The sequence below is a fragment of the Drosophila subpulchrella genome, chromosome X (assembly GCF_014743375.2).
Source record: "Drosophila subpulchrella strain 33 F10 #4 breed RU33 chromosome X, RU_Dsub_v1.1 Primary Assembly, whole genome shotgun sequence".
In the NCBI taxonomy this organism is placed as follows: Eukaryota; Metazoa; Arthropoda; class Insecta; order Diptera; family Drosophilidae; genus Drosophila; species Drosophila subpulchrella.
In genome coordinates this window covers 29587763-29610535 of record NC_050613.1, presented here as the reverse complement: position 1 = coordinate 29610535, position 22773 = coordinate 29587763, and the positions used below count along the sequence as shown (strand labels likewise).

Genomic DNA, 22773 nt, shown 5'->3' with positions numbered 1-22773 from the left:
AGACAGATAGTGTGACCACTGGTCGTTGGTTTGGGGTAAATAATACGGTCCCACCTAAATGTTTACAGCGATAGCCGAGACACCCTCCAAACATTTGCGTGTGACCGCACTCGAAATACGGTCGGGTATCGCTAGTCCATCTCTAGTAATAACTCCAAGCCCAAGCTATTAGAATCCATCAGCTGTTTTCAGAAACATTTTCGCCTTCCTGTCGCGTTTCCAAAGGAGGAACTGAATAGACCCGCATCCGAAATGTCCGCCGGAGTGGAGGACATCAAGCTGGAAGCCCTGTCCCTCAGCGAAGGGATCCGGAAGTCGCCCGTCTGCATAATTGTGCTGGGGATGGCCGGCAGCGGCAAGACCACGTTTACTCGGAGTCTTATACAGCACGCCCAAGAGAAGTTCAATCCGTACGTGGTTAACTTGGACCCGGCGTGCCGGGAAGTGCCGTACGCGGCCCACGTGGACATCCGGGACACGGTCAACTACCGGGAGGTGATGAAGCAATATCAGTTGGGTCCAAACGGCGGCATAGTGACCGCCCTAAACATGTTCACCACCAAAATGTCTCAGTTTGCGGAACTAGTGCGTCGCGCCGGCGAGCGGGGCCACAAGTGGTGTGTGATTGATACGCCTGGACAGATTGAGGTTTTTACCTGGTCTGCATCCGGAAACATTATCACCGAGGGTTTGGCCACCATGTTCCCGACCATTGTGGTCTATGTTATGGATGTGGTGCGCAGCGCCTGTCCCACCACGTTCATGTCCAACATGCTCTACGCCTGTTCCATCCTGTACAAGACAAGATTGCCATTCCTGGTGGCGCTAAATAAGGTATTGCGTTAATACGCCCTCCGGATTCATCACTAATCACTAATCCTTTCCTGCTTCCACCAGATCGACCTGCAGGACTGCAGCTTTGTGCTAGACTGGATGACGGACTTCGAGACCTTCCAGGAGGCTCTGGAGCAGGAGCAGACCTTCGTAAGCAACCTCACGCGCACCATGTCGCTTACTCTAGACACCTTCTACGAGAGTCTAAGCACCTGCGGCGTTTCGGCCATGACGGGCGTGGGCTTCGCCCAGCTCCTGAAAAAGATTCTTGACTGCGTGACGGAGTATGAGCGGGACTACAAGCCCGTGTACGAGAAGATGCGCCAGGAGCGATTGGCGGAGCAGGCAGCGGGTCCGAGACCTGCCGACAATGTGGAAGATGCTGGCGTCCCAGTTAACCTGGGATGGGATCTGCAGGTAGGAACAGTTTATGAGTTACTCTTAACATACTTTATTGCTTTAAAATACCTAAGGACCCACCTGCGAACTCCGGAACCAGCGTATTTCTTATGGCTCCTGGTCTGGTGCCCCAATCCGCCGAGAATGACAGGGAAGAGGACATGGAGGAGGACCCGAAGGGCACCATGGAGGACCAGGACTTTCACAGCTTCGTGCTGAATCACCTTACTGCCCAACAGAGCAAGCGGGACAAGATGCAGCTAGAACAGTCTCAGACTTAGAGTGATATGGAACACATTTCAGTTAGTATCATTTAATATAGTTTTCCATAAAAACAGATTAGCGGTCGGCACGCAATACAATGACGGCAGAGACCGAGCAGAACTGTTCCCTAAGCCTATGCCTATGCTTTATTGGGAAGCTGCCGTCCGCTGATATAGATATTATAGTTATACATTTTTGCATGATTTTCAATGTGGAAATCAAAGGAGATTATTTTCCTTGAGATATGGAAACAAATACTTAATATAGGACACACGTTTTCCATTGTTTTGAGTTTTCTTCTTTATTATGCACTTTAACAAGCAAAAACATTCAATATAGTGTGTGTGTTTGTCATCTCCGGTCGGATATCTGTTTTGTATATATGGATTTAGTTTAGCTTTGCAAATTAGTGATAACATATACATATGGAGGATATATCCCGCTTGTAAATGTAAATGCAAGCCTTATACTTTGCGTAACATATTTTTGTAAATATATATATATATATATATATATATATATATATATATTATGTATATATTATGTGTGTATATATGTTGAGCAAATCAATTTTGCGTTGCGAGTGCCCCGCCCGATATCTTATGCTTTGTAGTTGCTTCTCTGGAGTTGTTTTTTTTTTATTATTGGTTGTCGCTTTAAATATTAGGCTTACAAAAATACAGATCATCTCAAATACTTGTCAATGCTTCACAGTTATACACAGTTTATGTAGACATACAATAGTCCCTCGCTACAAACTCTACTTCCTTCCTGGTTTTACTGCCCAATCTGAATTTATTCTGCAAGCTTTTTGGGTGTTTTATGTTTACTAGCTGTGCAGGATTCTAACATAAATTTGAATCCAGATCCTTGGCAGGCTAAATGCATCCCTCAACATTTTTGTGCTTTAAATCAAAAATAGTCCACGCTCAGCAAGGAGAAGCACTTTTTACGCAAAAAATATTCTTATTCTGGACGTTTTCATTTGATTTGGGTGCGATTTCCTTGGGCTCACACGAAATTTAAATTTGGTGATTTTTTTATTTTATGTGTCTTACGATTTTATAGGTAAATTTTGCGGTACAGCGCGGCTTAGAGCAGCAAGATTGTATAAAACTCCTTTTTTGAGTACAATTATGTTGAAAGGAGCTCCCTTATTAAAAAGTATTGTTGATGTTAATAAAGATTTAATATTTTGCATTGAAGTTGTTTTTTTCTTCGTGCTTTAAAGCGCACTGTACCTGTTAGAAGTCTAATTTCTTTGTGATAAATGGAAATTTGTAGTTCCAATCATAATTCTAATTTAGCAATTTAAATTATCGAGCTAGCTCATGAATATTTCATATATATACGTATTTATATTCATAAATTTATACGTATGTATCTTAATGGATCGAGGAATCAGCTCTCACACACACATTCTCAAACACACAGGGAATAAGATACTTTCGAAAAACGAGATATAAAAGCATTAAATATTTTGTGGAAAACTATAAAAATTAGCTCGCTTGTGTTCATGTCGTTTCAGAAACAGTCTTCTTCATTTTTAGAAATATTTTTTTGTTTCCTTTCCGCTTGCTTTTTTTGTAGAAAGGGACGAAGAAACATAACAGAGAAAGTTTCTTAGGTTTCGGTTTAAGCATATTAGCTTGGCTTGTTGGACAGCGCTGAGATCCGCTATATTTACTATAGAGTGTGGGGCATTCTTAGCTTAAATTAAGGTAAATACGCATGTCTCAAAAACGGAAGTGGCCGATATCCCAGCTATTTCGGACGGGTTAAGCAGGCCAATAAACAAAAGCTTCAATGGAAGGATAATCGGGAATAATCTGGGAATCATCTAGACGAGCTCCAATTAATCGTCGTCCGACATATTGGTGGCGGTCAGCAGGGTGGCGTTATCCTCGGTGCCCTGTTCCTCAATATCCTAAAAAATGTATAATGTCTCGGTCATAAACATTGATATTACGAAGCTTAGCAAATAAACATTATATTATATAACCCCCAAAAAAAACTCTTCCAAAACTCTTTTTATACAAAATATATATTTTTATATATTTAGCAAATGTTTTGCTTGCTTCGTTACACTCCTGTTTTTTTATCTTTTCTTTTTCTTTTGTTTTTATAAAAAATAGTTTTACATGCGAATAGGACGATCGGAAATTGTTAAATCATTTGTCAGCAGTTAAACAATTTACTTATTACAAGGAAGAACAAGTAAAAAACACACGTTACAATAAGCTTGTGCTTTTTTCTTTTAATATATTTTTTTTTCATTTTTTGTGTATGTATAAAAATAAAAAAAATTGTTTAAAAAATGTTTTAAACTTAAAATGAAACAAAAACATTTAGGCTAAGAATAGGTTCTTTTGTGTGTCGAGGAAATAAATGCAGCATAAAAGTTTGCAGTTGAAGTTTTAAGCTAAACGAGATTTTTCGATTCTAATCGTGGCTATAAATCTGCTATACCAAGGCTCTGTTTATGGTGCTGCTCTCTCTATCTCTCATTCGTTTTAGATTGGAAGTGTTCGGAAGATGTTGTTGCTCTGAGTTTACTGGCTTCTCACTTGAGCTTCTGCTTGATGGGACTGGGCGAAGTTTGATCCGCTTCGGGCAGATCACTCTCCTTTTTGCGCTTAACCTTGTCCTTGGGCGCTTTAGCAGGCCTTTTGGTTTGCAGCGCCAGCTTGGCCTCGCGCTTGGCCTCCTTTTTGGCCTCGCGCTTGGCGCGCAGTTGCTCCGTGATGAAGGAGAACACCAGGTAGCCTTGTAGGGCAATCAGACCGCCTAAAGCTAACAAGGACCTCAGTCCACCGATTCCGTAGTACAAGGTGAGCACTCCAATCACAGACGTGGCGAAGCGGATCAGGAAGAAGACACCATTGTTGACCACTCGCAGCTTAGCCAGACGCTCCTCGCGATCGAAGACACCAATCAGCTGAAAGATGTGCGACAGCAACTCGCTTAAGTAGTGCAGCGTTAATAATACCAGGGCTAAGCGCTGGAAACTTAGCGTATATGCCAAGACAATCAGGGTGAAGCCGCTGATCGAGTGCACGATCTTCGGCTGCTGCTCTTCCTTGGTCTTGATCTTCTGGAAATACAGCTCCGGCAGCATGTGCAGATAGTAGGCCAACTGCACCACAAAATAGAACTTGTGCAGGAAGCTCATAGGATGGTCGGGGAAGCTCTCCCACAGTTGGGCCACCTGGCCGAGATATCCCTCCTTCAGCAGGACATGGGCGCCCCAGGCGAAGGACAGCAGATAGAAGGCCACCAGTTGGCCAGACTCGTTAAAACGGGCTAGCTTGAACTTTGACAGGTGCAGCTTTTTGCTGATCTTGTCCAGCACGAACTCCTGAATAATCGCGTGCATTATGATGCAGGTCAGCGTGTAGAAGAATATCGCACAGTAGTCCTTGATCCCTGCAATGTATGTGTAAGCCTTTCCATATGGCTGTTCCCTGCTGGGATCCTCGCCGCTGACATTATGATGCAGGGATATAAACGCACTGGCAAATGCCGCCGTAGATTCGTTCATGAGACCGACCACGAAGACCATGGCCACGCAGGATATAATGTCCGCATGGTTTTGGATCACGAACTCGTGGCTCAGGATTGGAGGATTCTTGTTGCTGGTCTTGCGACCGAGTCCCGGCTTAATAGCCATCTTTCTGGTGATTCAGGGGGTTCTGAAATAGGGTTTGAGTTGAGTTGGTTATAAAAATTCTACTGGCTGTGTCATTTGATCCTCTGGTTGCTCCAAGAAATTTTGCTATAGGAGGGCATCCGGTTTGAACACAGTAGTTTTGTAATAGCTCTATATTTTTTGACACCTCTGGTATATATGATAGGCATTGCCTGCAAGATGTTATCTTAATATTGGTTAAAAATAAAGATATAGTTTATTTCTTACGAATTCAAATTTTACTTTCCTATTATTATAGCGGTGTTTGGTTAGTAGTAACTGGAGTATTCTTGAACGGTTCCTGTTGTCGAAAAGTATTTGACAGTATGCCTACTCAAAACTTATCATTAGTTAAGATCCTCTTTCAATTAATACCAAAAATCTGTTATCGACAAGGGCGTGCTTACAAGCCATATACAAAGCAATGCCTACTGTTTTCCCTAACCACTCAACACTCCTATAACTATTCATAACTGCAGTATTGATGATGTCCCATCTCCTCCAACATATTTTGTCAATCCAACTGTTTTTAAAAATGGGAGCTTGCTTTTATTTTCTTTGAAAACTATTTCCAATTCATCTTGGTTTTGAAATATGTTGTCCTGGCACTTTGAGCAATTACTACTGTATTTAAGATGCTCCTCCAACCACAAACACACAATTTGCCTTGTTGGCATTGCACACACATACGCAGCCAAGGCTGAGCGCTCCCACTCACACATACGCGCACATAGAGAGACTCCAAGAGACACGCTGGCAAATTGTTGTGGTTGCCACTGTTACTCACAGGATTATCGCCGTTTCGTTCTCCGTTTTGGCCAATCTTCCAGCCAACTGCTGATGTGCAACGTGATTTTGCTGACGTAGGCGTGTTGCGGCTGGCACACAGTAGCGGCTCCTATTCGGGTCTTGATCTGGAACTGAATCGGCACACAAACTGAAATATCTGCTCTGGGCGCTCTGCCGCTGGTGACTGCGCTGCCTCTGCTCACCTGTGTGCCGCGTGCGCGTGTGTGCGTGCGTGTGTGTTTGACCAGGGATGCCACATCTATATCGCGCACATTTCAAGCTGCACTTTTATACACTTTAACTATTATGCACCGTTGCCACTCCTTTGCGCAACCATTTGGTTGATTTTATTTCGCTAGCAATGTGTATTTAAAATTGTTCCCAAATTCTCCGCTGTTTTTGCTTTTTGTCCAGCCCTGGCAAAAGTTGCCACGCGTAAAACTCTCGCCATTCGCGCCATCTCGCTCATACGCAGACCGGCGTGCGGACTCTTTCTCTACCGCATTTTCAGGCGTTCGATTTTCATGTTTCAAATAATTAGATTATTTGAAATAGTTGTGGTTTTTGACCTACCTATCGCTTACACAAGCTTGGCGACGATTTTCATTGTTAACCAGGGCTGCAGCGCCTGTAACGTTTTTGGTGCTGATTATTTTTGTAAAGGGCTTATTTTTGCCCGGTTAATTTGATTCACTATTTTCTGCTTTAAAATTTGTTTTTTCTCACACACCAAATTCAAGGACTTTCACTTTTTAAGTAATTTAACTTTCACTGGGCGACTGTTCAGCCCTGTTGAAAGGGCTGCCAATTCAAGGGCTGGTCTCACCATAAGCGCGTAATTTGAATGTTAAGGTTTCAATAAAGTAGGAAACTGCTTAAACTAAGTTGTTTAAAGGGTATATAAATTGCATACCCCTTTAACAACATATGTATTGCTAGTTTAATTTAAACAGGTCGCATGGCTGTTTACACATCAAACCAGAAATGCCTCGAATTGGACTCGAGGGCACGCGACCCACAACCCACATTCTTCTAGTTCGTTGGTTAATTTAATTGCAATTTGTACTCACATTGCGATTTCGCTTGCGGACGGAGGACACAATGGTGCGCTTGTTGCGTGCCACCAGGCAAACCGTTATTATCAAAATCACTCCGATGAGGGCGAAACCCAAAAGAGCTGGCAGCAGAACACTATCCTCGTCCTTGTAGCCCTGCAAAAGAGAATTCGGTTTAATTACTGTCTAAACTCGACAATAGGGTCACATGGTACTAGTATTCTAGCTATAACAGTTTGTGCCCAAATCTGCCCATAAAGGAAGCCTGCAAAGCCTAGCCTGTGTGGATACAGGGACTCTCGACCTACTTTCAACCCAATGTCATCTTAGAATGATGAATTGGTTCATAAAATAAGCATCAAAAATTTCGCTAGCGGTACTGAGCCACTGAACCCCATAGTACAGAATATACGATAACGATTGCGTGCGACTTACGGTCCATTGGAAGTAGGTCGAGGGATCAATGTAAGCCCAGTGCGTTTTTATCCAGGCGCTGTTGCTCTTTTCGTTGCCCAGGCCGATTCCCGAGTCCGAAGATTGTTCTTCCGTGTCTGATTGTACTTGCATCCTGGAATTTTGGCCAGCGCCGGTCTGAATTTGGGGTTCCTGGGCTTTGGCCAAAACGGGTGGCATTATGGGTTTCTTGGCAGCGGATTTCAGAAGGGGAACCTGGATGATTCGGGTGGTGATTGTGGTGGCAGGCGGCGAATATCGCGGTGTGGTCATTGGGTGCTCCCTGGTTGTAGTAGTGGTTGTTGTTGTAGGAGCTTGGGTGGTTGTCGTGGTAGTTGTGGTGGTGGTGGTGGTGGTACTGGAGCTGCTGGTGGTGGTTGACATGGTGGTGGAGCTTCTGGTGGTAGTGGCATTCGAGTTAGTTTTATTCAGACGGATTATAAACTGTTCGATGCCATTCCGGTTAACAATCTGCACATTTCTTCCCACATTCTGCTGCAGCAGGGGAGATCCTGTGGGTGATATGGAATTCCCGACAGCCTCCCCACTCCCCCCCGATCCTCCTCTTTGTGAGCTGTGGATCAGCGCCGCCTTAGTTTTCAAGAACCATTCTGTAGGATTTGGTAGACACTCGGCAGAAACCAAAAAGGGGATAAGCACGGCCCCAATGATCACGGTGCACACAAAAATTAAGCCCAAATAGGCGAAGAAGGACCGCCGTCGTCGCTGGCCTTTGGCTTTGACGGGTCCTGTAGAAGAGGTTGACGATCCGGAAGACGAGGCTCCTCCGCCGGCAGAGGCCGAACGTCCTGAGCCTGAAAGTTTTCCCTCGATGCGAAAGTCGTCGTTCTGCGGCAAAATCGTGTACTGCAGACTATTTTCCCCGTGCCTAATGGTTTTATACATTTTGTTGTAATCTTTGGATTCGCCTCGGAATCTTCCGGAGCTCCCTCGTACTTCTTTCTTTCTAACTTGCTGCAAATTTTTGTTTTTTTTTAGCTCCCTCTTTATTTCTGCGGATTGTTGATTGCTTCCTTAGGTTCTTTTGCTTGTGGCTTCTTCTTCCCCTGGAGGATGGATTGATCCTCAATTGAACCCAAATCAGATCTTTCTGTTTTGTTTCTGGAAATAAAACTTCTTTAACTTCTCTTCCTCTCTCACTTTTTCTTTCCCATTACCTCTTTAACGGAAAATACTCAATATTCGCTCACCTTCGATTTTCTGCAGGTGTCCGGGTAAATAACTTCGTATCCTTTTTCCACGATTTTACTGCAAGTTGTATGCCTCCCCAGCTGTACAAAAATTACTATGTGTTTTGTTGTCGTCCTTTAGGAATATTATTTTTGTTCCTGTTCCTACTTCTGATGCTCCTTGCGCATTAAATTTTATGTTTTTATTGATTAAGCTTTTGTTGTTTTTTGGCGCACGCGCAGTTTATGAGTGTTGGATTGGGCTTTCCGCAAAGGATATTTTCCAGTGCTGACAAGGGAAGTCGGTAATTTGAATCTCTAAATATGCAAATAATTATTTAACAAATAAATTATTTAAAAATAAAGTTATAGAATAAACTTTTGCCATAGGAACGATCGGATAATTAATTTCAAAATAATACAAAGAACGTTATATTTCGTTTTCGGAAAACATATACAGTTGTAAATTGATATGGAATATTATCTTAAAATTTCTGTAATTAGTTTTTAGTTTTCTAAAAATCGGAAAACTCTGTACATACCACAATCAATCAGAAATTGCGGCCGCAGACAGATCCAGATTTACGAGGTAGTCATATACCGGCAGACGTAAAGTTCCAATAATTCCACCGATAAGCCAAAACCGAGGGTTGGGTTGAAAAAGAGGTTTCAGCGGTAGCTTATCGGGGGTCGATAAGCGGAAACCTAAGTATTTTCCTCGCGCAATGTGCAGTGGGTTTTCAGTCACGTAAAATATCCCAACCCCTTAACAACATCCACCGGGAACAACAAATTTTTTAAAAAACGATCACAACAAAACATGGTGTTTCTTTTACTCCTCGGTCTAATCTTTGGCATTCTAATAACCCTCGTGATCGTTATACTTAAGCTTTTGGGCTTGAAACCGCCATTAATTTTTGATAAATACCCACTGAAAGGTATCTTCTTTAGGGTTAAGTTTTGGATCGCTCTATTGGTTCTTCGACGCCTGAGATACCGAATCTATCGAAGGAATGAGTTGTTACTCGGATCTGAGGATCATCTGGCTAAGATTGACCGGCCCCAAGACCTTAGCAACGATCCAAAGAGCTACGATGTAGTCAGCTTTATGGCTGCCAATAAAGAGGGCCACAAACTGATGGTTACTATGGAGAGAAGAAGGCGAGGAGTTCTGAAGGCAGCTTTGTACCTATGGCTTCCAGAAAAGGGGTTGTTCAGTTCCCCAAACTTGCCCGATATGATATATTTCACAACCGAGGGTGGAGAGGAAAGCCGCGAGTTCCAGGGTGGAGGTTTCCATGTTTATCTAGAGGAATGTATGAAAGTTTGGAGGATTAAGTACAAGGGTGTACTGAAGAGTAATGGAGAGGGGGTAAAGAAAGTACCTGTGGACCTGAACCTCCGTTTTAAGAGCTCTTCCGCCGAACATTTTGATTACAACCGGGATCTCAGTTCCTCTTTGATAGCTGACTCCATAGCCAGAGAACCCTGGAATGAGAAATTCTATAGTCTTATGCGAAGTGTCAATCACATCGTGGAAAAGCGAACCCACTATGAACAGAGTGGAGAGCTGGCGGGAAAAATCAACTTCAATGGCGAGGCTCTTTCCCTGAAAATGCTTGGCTTTCGAAACCACAGTTTCGGAACCGAACGTTGTCTGAGCACCATTAACCGGTACGTGTACTTCGCTCTGTTTATGGACGATGGCAGCAGCATGGTTGTGGGAAATCTCAGCCAGCCCTCCTTTTTCCTTTCCTCCCTGAAGGTCGGATACGTCTGCAGTCCCTCGGGAAAGTATCAACCCCTGACTGGGAGCAATTTCGAGCTATATTCTTACGGTGAAAAGGGAATTCCCCCTCAGCACCAGAACTTCGTTGTGCGCACCGAGGAGAAGGAGTACCTCATCCAGATCCAAGTTAAGGAATCAGCTGTGCGGTATGTGGGGGTAGATTGGGAGTCCAAGGTCTTCAATCAGTTTGTGGCCTGTACGGTCAATGGAGTTTCCGGTCAAGGACACGCTGAGTTCCTCTATCGCCACAAAGGCGGCAGGCCGGATGATATATCTTCTAGGGACCCCAGATGGTACCAAATCATAAAGCGATTCGAAAGGAGCCTGACATTGCTGGATGTGGAGGATGGCGATTTTATCTTCTAGGAGTCCAAGGAACCATTTCATTTATTTTTGTTTTTTAATTTAAGGTGACAAATGGAGCTTCTATAAAAATACACTTTATTTTATTACGAATTTGTAATCAACTGGAAATTTAAGTTCGCGGACCGTAATTATTTTATACAAGGAATTTCCTCATCTATGTATATATTGGTAAAACTAAAGTGGCTGGCTGATGCAATCTTTAAATCCAGAGGTATAGAGGAGAAGCGTTTTCGACCACATAAAGTGTATATATTCTTGAACAGGATCACTAGCCGAATCGATTTAGCCATGTCCGTCTGTCCGTATGAACGCTGTCATCTCGGAAACTATAAATGCTGCAATACTGGGATTAGGCATGCAGATTCTAGAGATTCCTGCGCAGCGCAAGTTTGTTTCGTCAGTGTGCCACGCCCGCTCTAACGCCCACAAACCGCCCAAGCCTGTGGCGCCCACAATTTTCGTGCTAGAAAAAAATGTTAACTGATATGTGTTAGTCTCGTTAATGCCTATCGATTGACCCAAAAAAGTTTGCCGCGCAAACTTTAACGCCGACAAACCGCCCAAACCTGTGGGGCCCACAAATTTCATACTAGAAAAAAATTAAACTGAAATGTATTAGTCTCGTCAAAAGTTTGCCACGCCCATAACGCTTAAGTCTGTCTGCCCCACATAACCATATAATGAGATCGCGGGTAGGTGGTAGGGGTGCAGAAAACTTCGCTCTTCCAATGTGTTAAACATCGATGTAACATCGAAAAACATAGATGTTTCTGCACCTCTAGTAGGTGGCGCATTACAATCTCGCTTTACTGCTTAACGGGTATCTGATAGTCGAGGTACTCGAAACAAATATACATATAAAGTGAAGGGGATCGGGTGCAGCTGCAATCTAATAGACTGTAGACGAAAAGGGAGACTTCTATATCAGATGGGGAGTTCGACCCCCGGTGGAGAGAGAAGACTACAAACGGTTGCATATCCGTCGAAAAAAGAGGGCCAATCGACAATTAAAATCGTGCTGCAGGCGAACGGAGAAGTCAAGAAACGGATAAGATTGGTCAAGCGACCCCCCTTCAACCAAGTCCTGGGAACTACCCTGGGTCAAGTGGTCCGGGGTTTCCCTCCATAAATATTCGCGTGACGGTCGGATTATATGGGGCATAAAAGACAACTGTGCTAACTTATCGCTCTGTTAGGCCATAAAATCACAAGACCAAGTGCCCAGGTGTGTCAGGGATTATCGAAATCGATTCTTCAAAATTTAATATAGGAAATGCCAATTATATCACAATAATATTTTTATAGTGAGTTCCGACCTGCAGCAATGTCAATTAACGATTTCCTGATAAGTCACGACCATTATTAGCCTTGATTATATCCCATATCTGTCATATACGCAGGTACCAGCGATAATCATTGTCAAATTCTACCCACCGACTTACCTAGAAATCAGTCATATCATGCATTGTTCAAAATTGAATATAGGAAATGCCAATTATATCACAATAATATTTTTATAGTGAGTTCCGACCTGCAGCAATGTCAATTAACGATTTCCTGATAAGTCACGACCATTATTAGCCTCGATTATATCCCATATCTGTCATATACGCAGGTACCAGCGATAATCATTGTCAAATTCTACCCACCGACTTACCTAGAAATCAGTCATATCATGCATTGTTAACAGAAATCGACTTGATTATTTATGCTCGTATCTATTAAGGTTTTCCCTTAAAGGTAATTTTATTCATAGTTAGATTACAGAACTATTAGATTATTTATTGGCAAAACATGCGAGTTATGAAGATAGGAATTTTCCATAGAAGTCAAGGAAGAAAAACGATTCTTCTTATTGCTTTCTACCAATCGGTTTACTTTAAATATTTGTATATGCCAACAATGAAAAATTGTATAATTTTTAACTAATTTTAATGAATTTTTGTCAGGGCATTCAACCAAAAACTTCTACTCACCAAAAATCTGAAAAGTATTATTATTCTTATAGACTCAAAAATCAACATTCGCGCTTGTGCTTACAGCATACCTAACGGGAACCGTGATTTCTACCTGTTTCTAGTAGCTATCTTCCAAACTGTCATTTTGTAGATCTATAACAGCACAATACATTGCTGGGCTTACGATTCCTAAATTTTGAAGTTGCTATCCTACCAAATTTCACAATGTTCGAGATGGGAAATAGTCCGGAGAAGGTTCCCCAGGGGGAGAGCACCCCGGATTCGAAAGCAGATGAAATTAGTGAGTCCGTCCGCTCGCTGGAGACCCATGCCACGGAATCCACAGAGCCGGCTTTGAGTCCGGCGGATTTGCCTGCCCGCAGCCGGAAGGCGTTTCTGCGGCACATGATCGGTCAACTACCGGAATGTGTCCAGAACCGCATACGAGCACTCAAACAAAATCAGCTGCAACAGGTACGCATTTCGGAACAGTTTTTCCGAGAGGTTTACGAACTTGAACGGCGATTCTACGGCCAGAGTTGCGCCCTTTTCGATGCGAGGCGGGATATTTTAGATGGTTTAGTAGAGCCACCTTTCCAAACGGAAACCTCCTGGCCCGAGGACCCGCAGGATTCGTTGTATCTGGACTTTGAGAATAACGAGGAGCTGCGCCAGTTAAGGTTAAAATTGCCCCAAGTTTCTCCGAATATTTTGGGTGTTCCACGCTTTTGGTTGACCGTCTTCCAAAATGTCCCCCTGCTCTCCGAACTAGTTCAGGATCACGATGAGCCGCTGCTGGAATGCCTCGTAGATGTGCGATTAGCTTACGATCAGGATAGCTACACGGTTAGCTTTCAGTTTCGACCTAATGGCTTCTTGCACGATTCTTCGCTGCTGCTCACGAAGCGCTACTTTTTGCAACACTCGGCGGATCAGGAGTATCCGTTTTTGTTCGAGGGTCCGGAAATAGTGCGCTGTGAGGGCTGCCATATCCATTGGCGCGATGGCTCAAACCTCACGCTCCAAACGGTGGAAAGCAGGCGAAGGAATAGATCCCGCAGTGTCACCAAGGTCATGCCCCGCGAGTCTTTCTTTCGGTTTTTCGCTCCGCCCCAGGCTTTAGACTTGTCCCTTGCGGATGAAAAAACCAAGCTAATTTTGGGCAACGACTTTGAAGTGGGTTTCTTGCTGCGCACGCAAATTGTCCCAAAGGCAGTGCTCTTCTACACTGGTGATCTGGTGGATAGCCTGAACGAAGGCACTCCGGACAACCGCTCCTTGTCTTCGGATACGGATCAGGAGCAGCTCTTGTGAATATTGCTCGTTGTTCAGCAACAAAATTATAAGTTCAAAAGCGTTCGACTATTAGCGATCATAAATAAAATTGTATTGTTTAGCGACAATCACTACAAGCATTTGGGTTAACCCTTCTCTTAGGGCTACTTAAATATGCTGGTGTAGTACTCCTCCTCCAGATCGTACAAATCCATGGCCATTTCGTCGCGCAGTTTCATTAGCTTTTTGTCACACTCGCTTTGCGTATTTCTAAACAATTGCGAATTGTTTGTGATGGCCTCGTTCACAGAGTGGAAATCGTTGAGGATAAGGTACTGCTTCAGGTCAGCCACTAGCTTCATAAGCGACTCGCCGGCGCGAACTAAAATAAGGGGTATAGATTAGGGATTTGGCTCGGATCTTCTGGGAACACAATAACTCACCCATATTGGCCGCGCGGACCTGCATTTCCAGAGCATCCTGTTCGCATTGCGTGGTCTTTGAAATCTGACTATGACTCTCACGGCGCGCCAGCTTGAGGATTTCTGGAGGGGATAAGTATAATTATCTATACCAGGTGGCCTATGTACTCCATTTATACCCTCAAAATTCTCCAACATGCTGCGAACGTCGTCTTTTAAGCGCGCATTATAGGATTTCAAAAGCGCCTCCTTCGATTGCGGCAATATCGTCGTCCTGGACCCGCTGGCCATTGTTGTTACTTCTTTGTTATGTGCGTAAATAAACAATAAATAAATTACCAATTTAAACTGAATTGTTTACTTTTGGTCAGATAACGATAGGCATATTTTCGATAACGCCCTATCGATGACTCGTGAGTCCAGGGTCGAGCAACAGAGTCCATTCAGTGAACTGGTTCTTTAAGCCGGGTGACTCCAAAATGAACCGAGGATTAAGCCCGACATTTTCAGTGGTTTTTGGGCAAAGGGAGAGAGTTAGAAAAATTTTAGTGGTGAAAAAAAGCGCCGAAAATTGTATTGGCTAAAATTGTTGTATAAAAAATTCAGATTTCTACCAAATATTCCCGAGGGAATAAAACAGGATCAGGAGCAGAGAATGGCCGCGTTCAGCAGAACATGATCCATCAGTAATCAGCGATCAAGTTTGTTTTGCTGAACGCTCATGATACACGACCTTAAAAAGGTAGAACTGTTTTCCTAAAAACTCCACTATGCACAATAGAGAAATATCGATTGAAACATCGTTCGCGCTCACTTTTTTCAGTATTTTTGTGTTTGAACGTAAGCAAGCATAAGCAACCGTAAGTGACAGTAAAAAAGGGAGATAACAACAACGAGTCAGTAAAAAAGCGAGGTAGAAGATTTTTGCTCTTGCACTCCGAAAAGAGAGCGCGCCGAAATGGTACCTAGATATGTGTTTAGGTACAAGTATTTAACACTGTAGTGGTGGCACTCTCGAGCACCTATCGGCAGCGGCTGCAGTCAGTCACTACTGCGTTATCGATAACCGATATCACCTATATACCTATCAGTATTGCCAATTTAGCTATTTTCCCCCTAGATCTACAATGTTTTAGCGAGTGTTTAGCCAATTGAAAGGCTTTGTAAACCTTGAACTTTATTTAACACTTAAATATTAGTAATTAGACCTTGGATATGTAAAATAACTTTTTAAACACTTTTTCTGCGTTCGTTAAATAGTTAAAATGTTGTGTCAAACCATAATTGGGGAAGGTCTGAATTTATTATGATTGTACAAAAAGTGTTTAGCCAATCAAGGATCGCAGGAAATCAGATATTTGAAAATGGGTTTCACATTTTATCTGAGCATACTGAACTGAACGTATCCAGTAAAATGCTTAAAGAAATTTTTAAAAGTGTCGATTTACAACTCCATCTCTTTTTAGCTACCTTTAAAATTTGTTTAGCTATTTCTAGCTTTTTCTAAGTATAGCTTTTTTATGGCCCGAAGAGTTGGCAACACTTGTTGTAGACAGTATAAAAACGTAATTTGTAGAAGTGAAGAACAATTCGCATCCAGGACGACGGAGTATCCTTCCGGAGTGTGATGCATTAATGCTAAAGTCGATAAGCGGAGGCGTTGGCGTGGCATCCACGGAAAGAGGCGGTGGGGGAGGAGCTGACCGGGATCGAGACAGGGACAGAGGATTAGCCAATAACAGTGGCGGGAGCACTCCCGCCGGTATTCTTTATTGCCCCGCCTGTGTGGCAGCTGCCAATCAGCATAATCCTAGCCAGAATTCGAGTCCCCAGCACGAGGGCTTCTTCTCGCGCAGCTCCTCCAAGTCAAGCAAAAGGAACAAGGCCAGAAAGAGCGCCTCCACCGCCGGCTGTTTAGACGCCCAGCACATTCGGACCAATCTCCGGATGTCCATGTCCAGTTCTATGAGGAGTACCAGGGGCCACGGAGCAGGCTCCTCGACTTCGCATCCTCCAGGCAGCAGCTGTAGCAACGGATCCGGAGGATTCGGATGCGGACTGGCCTATGACGTGGCTAGCAATGCCAGCAGTGGAAGTGGCAGTGGGAGTGGAAAGGTCGCCTCCCCGGGGAGTTACAGCTGCAATGCCCTCAATGTGGACTTTACATCCTACACGGCCACTCATCAGTGGACCCGTATGCTCGAGTGCGCCGAGTTTGTGGGAGCCAAGTGAGTAGTAAAACTTTATAACTGGTATTAGCTTGGATTCAACCAAAGGCAGATCTGACAATCACCTACATAGTTGAGATATATTGAGTTCTTATAAGGCGTGGTTAATATCATATTCCTTGAGGGACCTTTTAGCAATATATACAGCCAATCTGCAGATCCATAATATTTTTCTTCTCTCTCAGACGGAGCAAGCACACAGTAGTGGCGTACAAGGATGCGATGTTCGTGTTCGGCGGTGACAATGGCAAGAATATGCTAAACGATCTGATCCGCTTCGGCGTAAAGGACAAGTCGTGGGGTCGTGCATGTGCCACAGGAACTCCACCTGCTCCGAGATACCATCACTCGGCGGTGGTGGCTTGCAGCTCAATGTTCATCTTTGGGGGCTACACCGGCGACATTCATTCCAACTCGAACTTGACCAACAAGAACGATCTGTTCGAGTACAAGTTCCAGAGTGCCATGTGGGTGGAGTGGAAGTTCTCCGGACGACAGCCGGTTCCTCGATCTGCGCACGGAGCAGCCGTGTATGACAACAAGATGTGGATCTATGCGGGCTACGATGGCAATGCGCGGCTTAACGACATGTGGACGCTGAACCTTACTGGAGAAAATCACCAGTGGGAGGAAGTTGACCAGCTGGGCGATCGCCCGCCTACGTGTTGCAATTTCCCCGTGGCTGTGGCCAGAGACGCAATGTACGTTTTTTCGGGACAAAGTGGCTTGCAGATTACCAACTCGCTATTTGAATTCCACTTTAAGACGCGAACTTGGCGCCGCATTTCAAATGAACCCGTCTTACGAGGCGCTACCTCAGCTCCCCCCTCGCGAAGATATGGGCACACGATGGTGCATCATGATCGCTTCTTGTACGTCTTCGGGGGATCGGCGGATTCGACGCTGCCCAACGATCTGCACTGCTACGACTTGGACTCGCAGGTGTGGTCCGTCATCCTGCCGGAACAAAACTCGGATGTGCCCTCGGGAAGAGTGTTCCATGCCTCGGCCGTCATCTGCGATGCCATGTATATTTTCGGCGGAACTGTGGACAATAGTGTAAGGAGAGGAGACACGTATCGTTTCCAGTTTTCCTCGTATCCGAAGTGCACGCTGCGTGATGACTTCGGTAAGTTCTTTCTAGACAAACAGTTCTGCGACATTCAATTTATCGTTGGAGCGGAGGAGATTCGCATACTGGCCCACATCGCCTTTGTGGCAGCGCGTTCGAAGTACTTGAGAAACAAAATATTAGCTGCCCGGGAAGCCCGCCAGCAGCAGATGGAGAAAGTCTATGGGGTGGGCCAGGTGGATGCACTGGCTCTGAACACGGGCGTGGGCGGGGACCGCGGACCCATGTTGGAGGTGCGACTGGCCCACGCTTCCCCCGAGGCCTTTGACATCATACTGAACTACATTTACACCGATCGAATAGATTTGAAAGATACGTATAGCAAGAACATCATCATTCTGATCACGGATATTTACCAACTGGCCGGATTATTCACGATGCCGCGGCTGGCCCACGGCTGTATCCAGTATTTGGACTACAAGATCAACAAGATTAACGTTTTGGAGGCACTCTATAATGCAGACAAAAGCAAGTAAGTGAAGAAGTATATTTTTTAAATCGTATCTTTACTTTATAACTTAAAGTAATATATTTGAAAACTTTCCACCATAGCATTAAGATCATTAAAGATCACTGCATGCAGTTCATCATCAAGGATGAGAACTACCCTGAGGTGGTCATGTCCAGCGAGTTCAGCGATTTGGACAAGTCCCTGCTGGTGGAGATCATCCGCAAACGTCTGCATCCCAGCAAGGTTGTAATAGACACTAGCTATGAAGCCAATATAGGTGAGATGAGCGTATATTGTTTCAAATCGTTTTATTAAGACCCATTTTGTAAGCAGGAACCACTTTGGAGATTGACCTGTGCGCATTTTTGGAGTCAACTGGCAACGATTTTTGCGATATAAGCCTCGTCCTGGAGGATCATGTGATACCAGCCCACAAGTCGGTGTTGTCATCACGTTGTACTTACTTTCAGGGCATGTTCCGATCTTTTATGCCACCGGATAACACGGTCAACGTAAGTACATTTACATTTTGTAATTTCAATGAAAATAATTATTTAATATTAAATTAAGTGAAAAGAATAACTATATGTAAGAAAAAATATATATAAGAAAACAAATGCATAAAAAAGTAACACCGGTCTTATAGTCTACAAAATTTTGCTTTTATCCAGATCCAAATTGGAGAAATTTCACCATCGCTTGAGGCGTTTCACTCCCTGCTGCGCTACATTTACTACGGCGAAACGAAAATGCCGCCTCAGGATGCACTTTATCTCTTCCAGGCACCCTGTTTTTACGGATTGGCTAACAATCGGCTCCACGCGTTCTGCAAATACTCCCTGGAGCACAACATTACCTTCGAAAATGTGCTACAGACGCTGGAGGCTTCGGACATCACAAAGATCTATGACATTAAGGAGTACGCTCTCAAGCTGATTGTCAAAGATTTTGCCAAGGTTGCAAGGCTGCCGAAGATTGCCGGTTTGTCGCGCGAACTGTTGCTGGAGATCATACGCGCTGTGGCCGATTCGCACGGCGAGTTTCTTACGCGGATCAATATCAATACAGATATCTGAAAACTGGTGTTGCTCCAGCCGGCATTGCAGTTGTTGCTCGCCTGGTTGCAAATCGGACGTAGCACGTAATGCGGCAGTAGCGGTTGGCAGCGCCGAACGAAATCCATTTATTATTAACCGATCCATCCCCATCAATCCTCCTCTACATTTGGTCAGTGATCCTTGCAGATTCCGATTGTACAAAACGGTGTCTTAGAGAGACTGCACCAGGATGAGTGAGAGGGAGCGATAGCTACATAACGAGATTTATTCCTGTTCTTTAGTTGGTGGTAGACGGATTTCAGCAGCATCGCTTTGTCCGAATTGCTTCAGACGGAGCACCGCTAATTCTGTAGGTGCAGCTTATGGAACGCCTACAACCAGCTGTATATATATATATATACTAACCGAAAATGCACCTTCAATCAAATCGAACAAAAACGCTTTGGAAAAAAGCCCAACCAATCGCAAATAATACTTTTATGAAGGGTGAAACAAATAGTTGATTTTCTCTGTTCCGAAACTTCATCTGAGTTTTGCTAAAACATTTGTTTCACAACATAACTTGATTTTGGTTAAGACATTTAGTTCGAGCCCGAGAGATGCAAACTCTTGCCGCCTGTCAAAGCTGGCCAAAGGAACTTTACAAAAAAAGGTTAGTGTGATTAAAACTTGGAAATACAAAACATAATTTAACTTGTTTTTCAGGAATATGGTGCCTCTGCTTTAACAAGATGATTCTCAATACAATTACTTTTTCAGAAAACAAACAAAAGTCCTTAAGTTGAATATGTGCTTTAATTTTTAAATTATTTCTAAGTAGAAAAAACAGATATTTTTTTTCTCTAAAGTCCTTTTTAATGTTAATATGAACCAAAATAGGTAGACCTTTTCCATAAGGTTTATTTTAATGTACTATTGAATCATACAATAATCTCTTATCGCTAGAATTTTATTATATATCTCCCTTAACATAACAGTTACTTGGGACTTTTATTTTACTAGTCAGATAATACATTTTATTAAAAAACTTTTAAAATAAGAGTCTTTACTGGCTTTTGCAAGTCTTTTCAAATTTAATCAGTCCCTTTTATTTTGTGATTTATTGCACATTTTATTTTAATAAATTTGCAATATTTATTGTGTTTTTGTGCTTTTGATCTGCGTTTGCTTTTCATGCTGGGTCATTATTAAGAAAAATAAGAAAATATTTGAGGGATATTGAATATTGAATTTTTAAAAGTATCGTAGAGACTTAAAATAATAAAAGTGTGAAACTGATATTTATATCTGACTTCTATTTTTTGTTTTTTGATAAGAGTTATTTCTGAGTAATGAACTAAATCTGTAAAAAATTAATTTTTTTGCTGTGGTCCAAAAGAAAAAGTAATAACCCATTGAGATTAGACATTCTGGACGCTTAATATTGTTTCCTTGTAAATATAAAAAAAAATATTTTTTATACCACTGCAGAGGGTATTATAATTTTGGTCAGAAGTTTGTAAAGCTGTGAAGAAACGTTTGCGACCATGTAAAGGATGTATGTACTTAATCGTCATCACATATGTATGTGCTATTGTCGAAGTTAGCTTTCGTTCTTATTGTTAGCTAAAAGTAGACTTCGAATAACATACTTTGCAAGGTTCCTATGGTCTCGGTGGTCCGAGGGTCTTCCCTTATTGTAGTCCTTCCCAAGTACAACTCAGTAACTTATATGGATTTAAAACCAATCGTTTGTACACATATTTATTTTCGTATATGAAATAAACTATATGTAACCTTTGACCTTTAATCACCTTATCCACGTACAAAATGAAATAGTTTCGCGCTTAATGATTGTCCCGAAAGTTGTTTCGATGTCGAATATATGCACATATGCATAAATATCCCAATTTCCGAAATTGTGATAAATAAGTTATTGTATTGTGACTATTCCTAAGAAATATTTTAGAACTTTGGTTTTCATTTGGAATGTTTTCTTTGTAATTTCATTTTAGTTGCTGTTTGACGAGAATTCAGAATAAACAATATTATGGTATATTTATGCAAATTCTGTTGATATAAGTTAAATGGAAAATCTTTGTGGGCTTACCGCAAAAACGAAGCAAAATAATGGAATTTAAGACAAACAAACTGAGCCCAGAGTTTCGACTGAGTGTTTCCCAACTGGTTTGGCAAAAATAAATTAATTTCAATGGAATTAAAACAAAACAAAGACTGCAGTCGAAAGTGGGAGCTGTCAAAAGGATTGGCAAGGACGCAGGAACCCAGTCGAAACTGTAGCCAAGGCCAGGACAATGACAAGGACGTCGCTTCGGGGGTAAGTCGTGCCCTGAGTCGCTTATCAAATGCAAATTACAAAATCAAATATGCCAACGGCAGCAGCCTGGAAGGATCTTCTCTTCGAGATGGAAATTTACAGATTTAACTGACAGAAAGCCCAATTGAATTGAATTGCTATGGAGTCAGGGAAAATATTTGGTCTTTCCCTGGCTCTCCATCTCCAGGCTTTTCAGGTGGAGTTCGTCTAGTTTTGTGTTGCATATTTATGAGGCCATTTGAATCTAAAGTCCTTTCCATTCTTGGAATGGTCAAGGCTTTACTGCAGATTAGTGCAGCTTGGAGGGGGAATTCGTTCTGAATACTCGATTAGTTTAGCCGGTATTGGAAAATCTAACGGAAATAGGCACAGGGGATCGATTAATGGGATTACTTTGAGGATTTGGATTGTTTTTAGATTTTATTTATTTTACTATTCATTCAATTAATTCAAGCATTTTTAATCGAGCGGCTAATGATTGATCCAAATGTTCGGTTCTTTAATTCGTGAGGGGTTCTATATGATTTCATTTCAGCGTTCTCCTTGTTTATTTGGGGCGGCCCATTAACTCTTTCCAAAAGTCTAGTTAAGCTTTAACCCCTTTCGTTTGACTGCAAACCAATCCCAAAGTTTAGAAATAAGAGGGCGGAAGTTCAGCATTCCGTAGCCCGCTGTCAATTTATAAGTTCATCATTAAAGCCAAAAGCAGGGATCAATACGGATGTAGAAGGTTAAGATTGGCTCGTTTGATGCTTTTTAATATCCGTTCTATGTGGATTTATGTGCATCAAGTTCACGCTGAGCGGAGGCACATAAATTTCATGTCAATTAAAGCAGTCGAGCCGAAAAAAGTAAGGAAACGTTCTAAAGGCTAGGCTAAGGACTTTGGGTTACTTATTATTTGTGTTGTGGAAATCCAAACAGCACTTAGTAAAATAAATTTATTTTGAAATAATTTGGCATTAGTTAACTTTTAACTAATGATCCGATATAAAGACAAAAAATAAAATTTAGCTGTTATATTTTTCCTCTATCTTTAAAAATGTGGGCACCACCTAGCGGCCATAACTTGAATTGCTCTTAATTTTTATGAACCGTCCGATTG

General features: G+C 42.7%; 7 protein-coding genes across 8 annotated transcripts; 4 read left to right on the top strand and 3 right to left on the bottom strand.

Moving 5' to 3' along the window:
• Positions 1-141: 141 nt before the first annotated feature.
• Positions 142-2702, top strand: LOC119556038 (GPN-loop GTPase 1). Its single transcript, XM_037867825.1, has 3 exons — positions 142-834; positions 898-1251; positions 1308-2702. Exons 1-3 carry the CDS (start codon positions 253-255, stop codon positions 1512-1514), a joined length of 1143 nt encoding a protein of 380 aa, XP_037723753.1. The 5' UTR covers positions 142-252; the 3' UTR covers positions 1515-2702.
• Positions 1773-8884, bottom strand: LOC119556039 (cell wall integrity and stress response component 4). 2 transcript variants are annotated; one of them, XM_037867827.1, is made up of 4 exons: positions 8661-8884; positions 7465-8604; positions 7045-7185; positions 1773-3424 (listed from the first exon to the last, which is right to left on the bottom strand). In XM_037867827.1, the coding sequence occupies exons 2-4, from the start codon at positions 8386-8388 to the stop codon at positions 3353-3355; spliced, it is 1137 nt and encodes a 378-aa protein (XP_037723755.1). In that variant the 5' UTR covers positions 8389-8604; positions 8661-8884; the 3' UTR covers positions 1773-3352. The 2 variants fall into 2 exon arrangements, with proteins under 2 accessions (XP_037723755.1, XP_037723754.1); XM_037867826.1 differs by having other exon boundaries at positions 8694-8884.
• On the bottom strand, positions 3524-6127 carry LOC119556040 (translocating chain-associated membrane protein 1). Its single transcript, XM_037867828.1, has 2 exons — positions 5973-6127; positions 3524-5189 (listed from the first exon to the last, which is right to left on the bottom strand). The coding sequence occupies exon 2, from the start codon at positions 5165-5167 to the stop codon at positions 4061-4063; it is 1107 nt and encodes a 368-aa protein (XP_037723756.1). The 5' UTR covers positions 5168-5189; positions 5973-6127; the 3' UTR covers positions 3524-4060.
• A 548-nt stretch (positions 8885-9432) lies between the features above and the next one.
• Positions 9433-10879, top strand: LOC119556949. Its single transcript, XM_037869448.1, has one exon. It carries the CDS (start codon positions 9493-9495, stop codon positions 10825-10827), a length of 1335 nt encoding a protein of 444 aa, XP_037725376.1. The 5' UTR covers positions 9433-9492; the 3' UTR covers positions 10828-10879.
• A 1864-nt stretch (positions 10880-12743) lies between these two features.
• LOC119557918 (nucleosome assembly protein 1-like 1) lies at positions 12744-14188 on the top strand. Its single transcript, XM_037870926.1, has one exon. It carries the CDS (start codon positions 13011-13013, stop codon positions 14097-14099), a length of 1089 nt encoding a protein of 362 aa, XP_037726854.1. The 5' UTR covers positions 12744-13010; the 3' UTR covers positions 14100-14188.
• On the bottom strand, positions 14149-14876 carry LOC119557919 (mediator of RNA polymerase II transcription subunit 22). The gene is made up of 3 exons (XM_037870927.1): positions 14662-14876; positions 14504-14605; positions 14149-14442 (listed from the first exon to the last, which is right to left on the bottom strand). Exons 1-3 carry the CDS (start codon positions 14771-14773, stop codon positions 14225-14227), a joined length of 432 nt encoding a protein of 143 aa, XP_037726855.1. The 5' UTR covers positions 14774-14876; the 3' UTR covers positions 14149-14224.
• A 1142-nt stretch (positions 14877-16018) lies between these two features.
• On the top strand, positions 16019-21392 carry LOC119556563 (leucine-zipper-like transcriptional regulator 1 homolog). Its single transcript, XM_037868857.1, has 6 exons — positions 16019-16710; positions 16896-18314; positions 18395-18570; positions 18627-18805; positions 18965-20003; positions 20057-21392. The coding sequence occupies exons 1-5, from the start codon at positions 16118-16120 to the stop codon at positions 19367-19369; spliced, it is 2772 nt and encodes a 923-aa protein (XP_037724785.1). The 5' UTR covers positions 16019-16117; the 3' UTR covers positions 19370-20003; positions 20057-21392.
• Positions 21393-22773: the final 1381 nt, after the last annotated feature.

Coding starts and splice junctions, on each gene's coding strand:
- LOC119556038 (XM_037867825.1), top strand. CDS start 253: ATGTCCGCCGGAGTGGAGGACATCAAGCTGGAAGCCCTGTCCCTCAGC. Junction 835..897: donor TCCTGGTGGCGCTAAATAAG/GTATTGCGTTAA, acceptor TGCTTCCACCAG/ATCGACCTGCAGGACTGCAG. Junction 1,252..1,307: donor ACCTGGGATGGGATCTGCAG/GTAGGAACAGTT, acceptor AAAATACCTAAG/GACCCACCTGCGAACTCCGG.
- LOC119556040 (XM_037867828.1), bottom strand. CDS start 5,167: ATGGCTATTAAGCCGGGACTCGGTCGCAAGACCAGCAACAAGAATCCT.
- LOC119556039 (XM_037867827.1), bottom strand. CDS start 8,388: ATGTATAAAACCATTAGGCACGGGGAAAATAGTCTGCAGTACACGATT. Junction 7,186..7,464: donor CGACCTACTTCCAATGGACC/GTAAGTCGCACG, acceptor TCTCTTTTGCAG/GGCTACAAGGACGAGGATAG. Junction 3,425..7,044: donor TCCGCAAGCGAAATCGCAAT/GTGAGTACAAAT, acceptor TACATTTTTTAG/GATATTGAGGAACAGGGCAC.
- LOC119556949 (XM_037869448.1), top strand. CDS start 9,493: ATGGTGTTTCTTTTACTCCTCGGTCTAATCTTTGGCATTCTAATAACC.
- LOC119557918 (XM_037870926.1), top strand. CDS start 13,011: ATGTTCGAGATGGGAAATAGTCCGGAGAAGGTTCCCCAGGGGGAGAGC.
- LOC119557919 (XM_037870927.1), bottom strand. CDS start 14,773: ATGGCCAGCGGGTCCAGGACGACGATATTGCCGCAATCGAAGGAGGCG. Junction 14,606..14,661: donor CATGTTGGAGAATTTTGAGG/GTATAAATGGAG, acceptor TATCCCCTCCAG/AAATCCTCAAGCTGGCGCGC. Junction 14,443..14,503: donor GGTCCGCGCGGCCAATATGG/GTGAGTTATTGT, acceptor CCCTTATTTTAG/TTCGCGCCGGCGAGTCGCTT.
- LOC119556563 (XM_037868857.1), top strand. CDS start 16,118: ATGCTAAAGTCGATAAGCGGAGGCGTTGGCGTGGCATCCACGGAAAGA. Junction 18,571..18,626: donor TAGCTATGAAGCCAATATAG/GTGAGATGAGCG, acceptor TTTTGTAAGCAG/GAACCACTTTGGAGATTGAC. Junction 18,806..18,964: donor CACCGGATAACACGGTCAAC/GTAAGTACATTT, acceptor GCTTTTATCCAG/ATCCAAATTGGAGAAATTTC.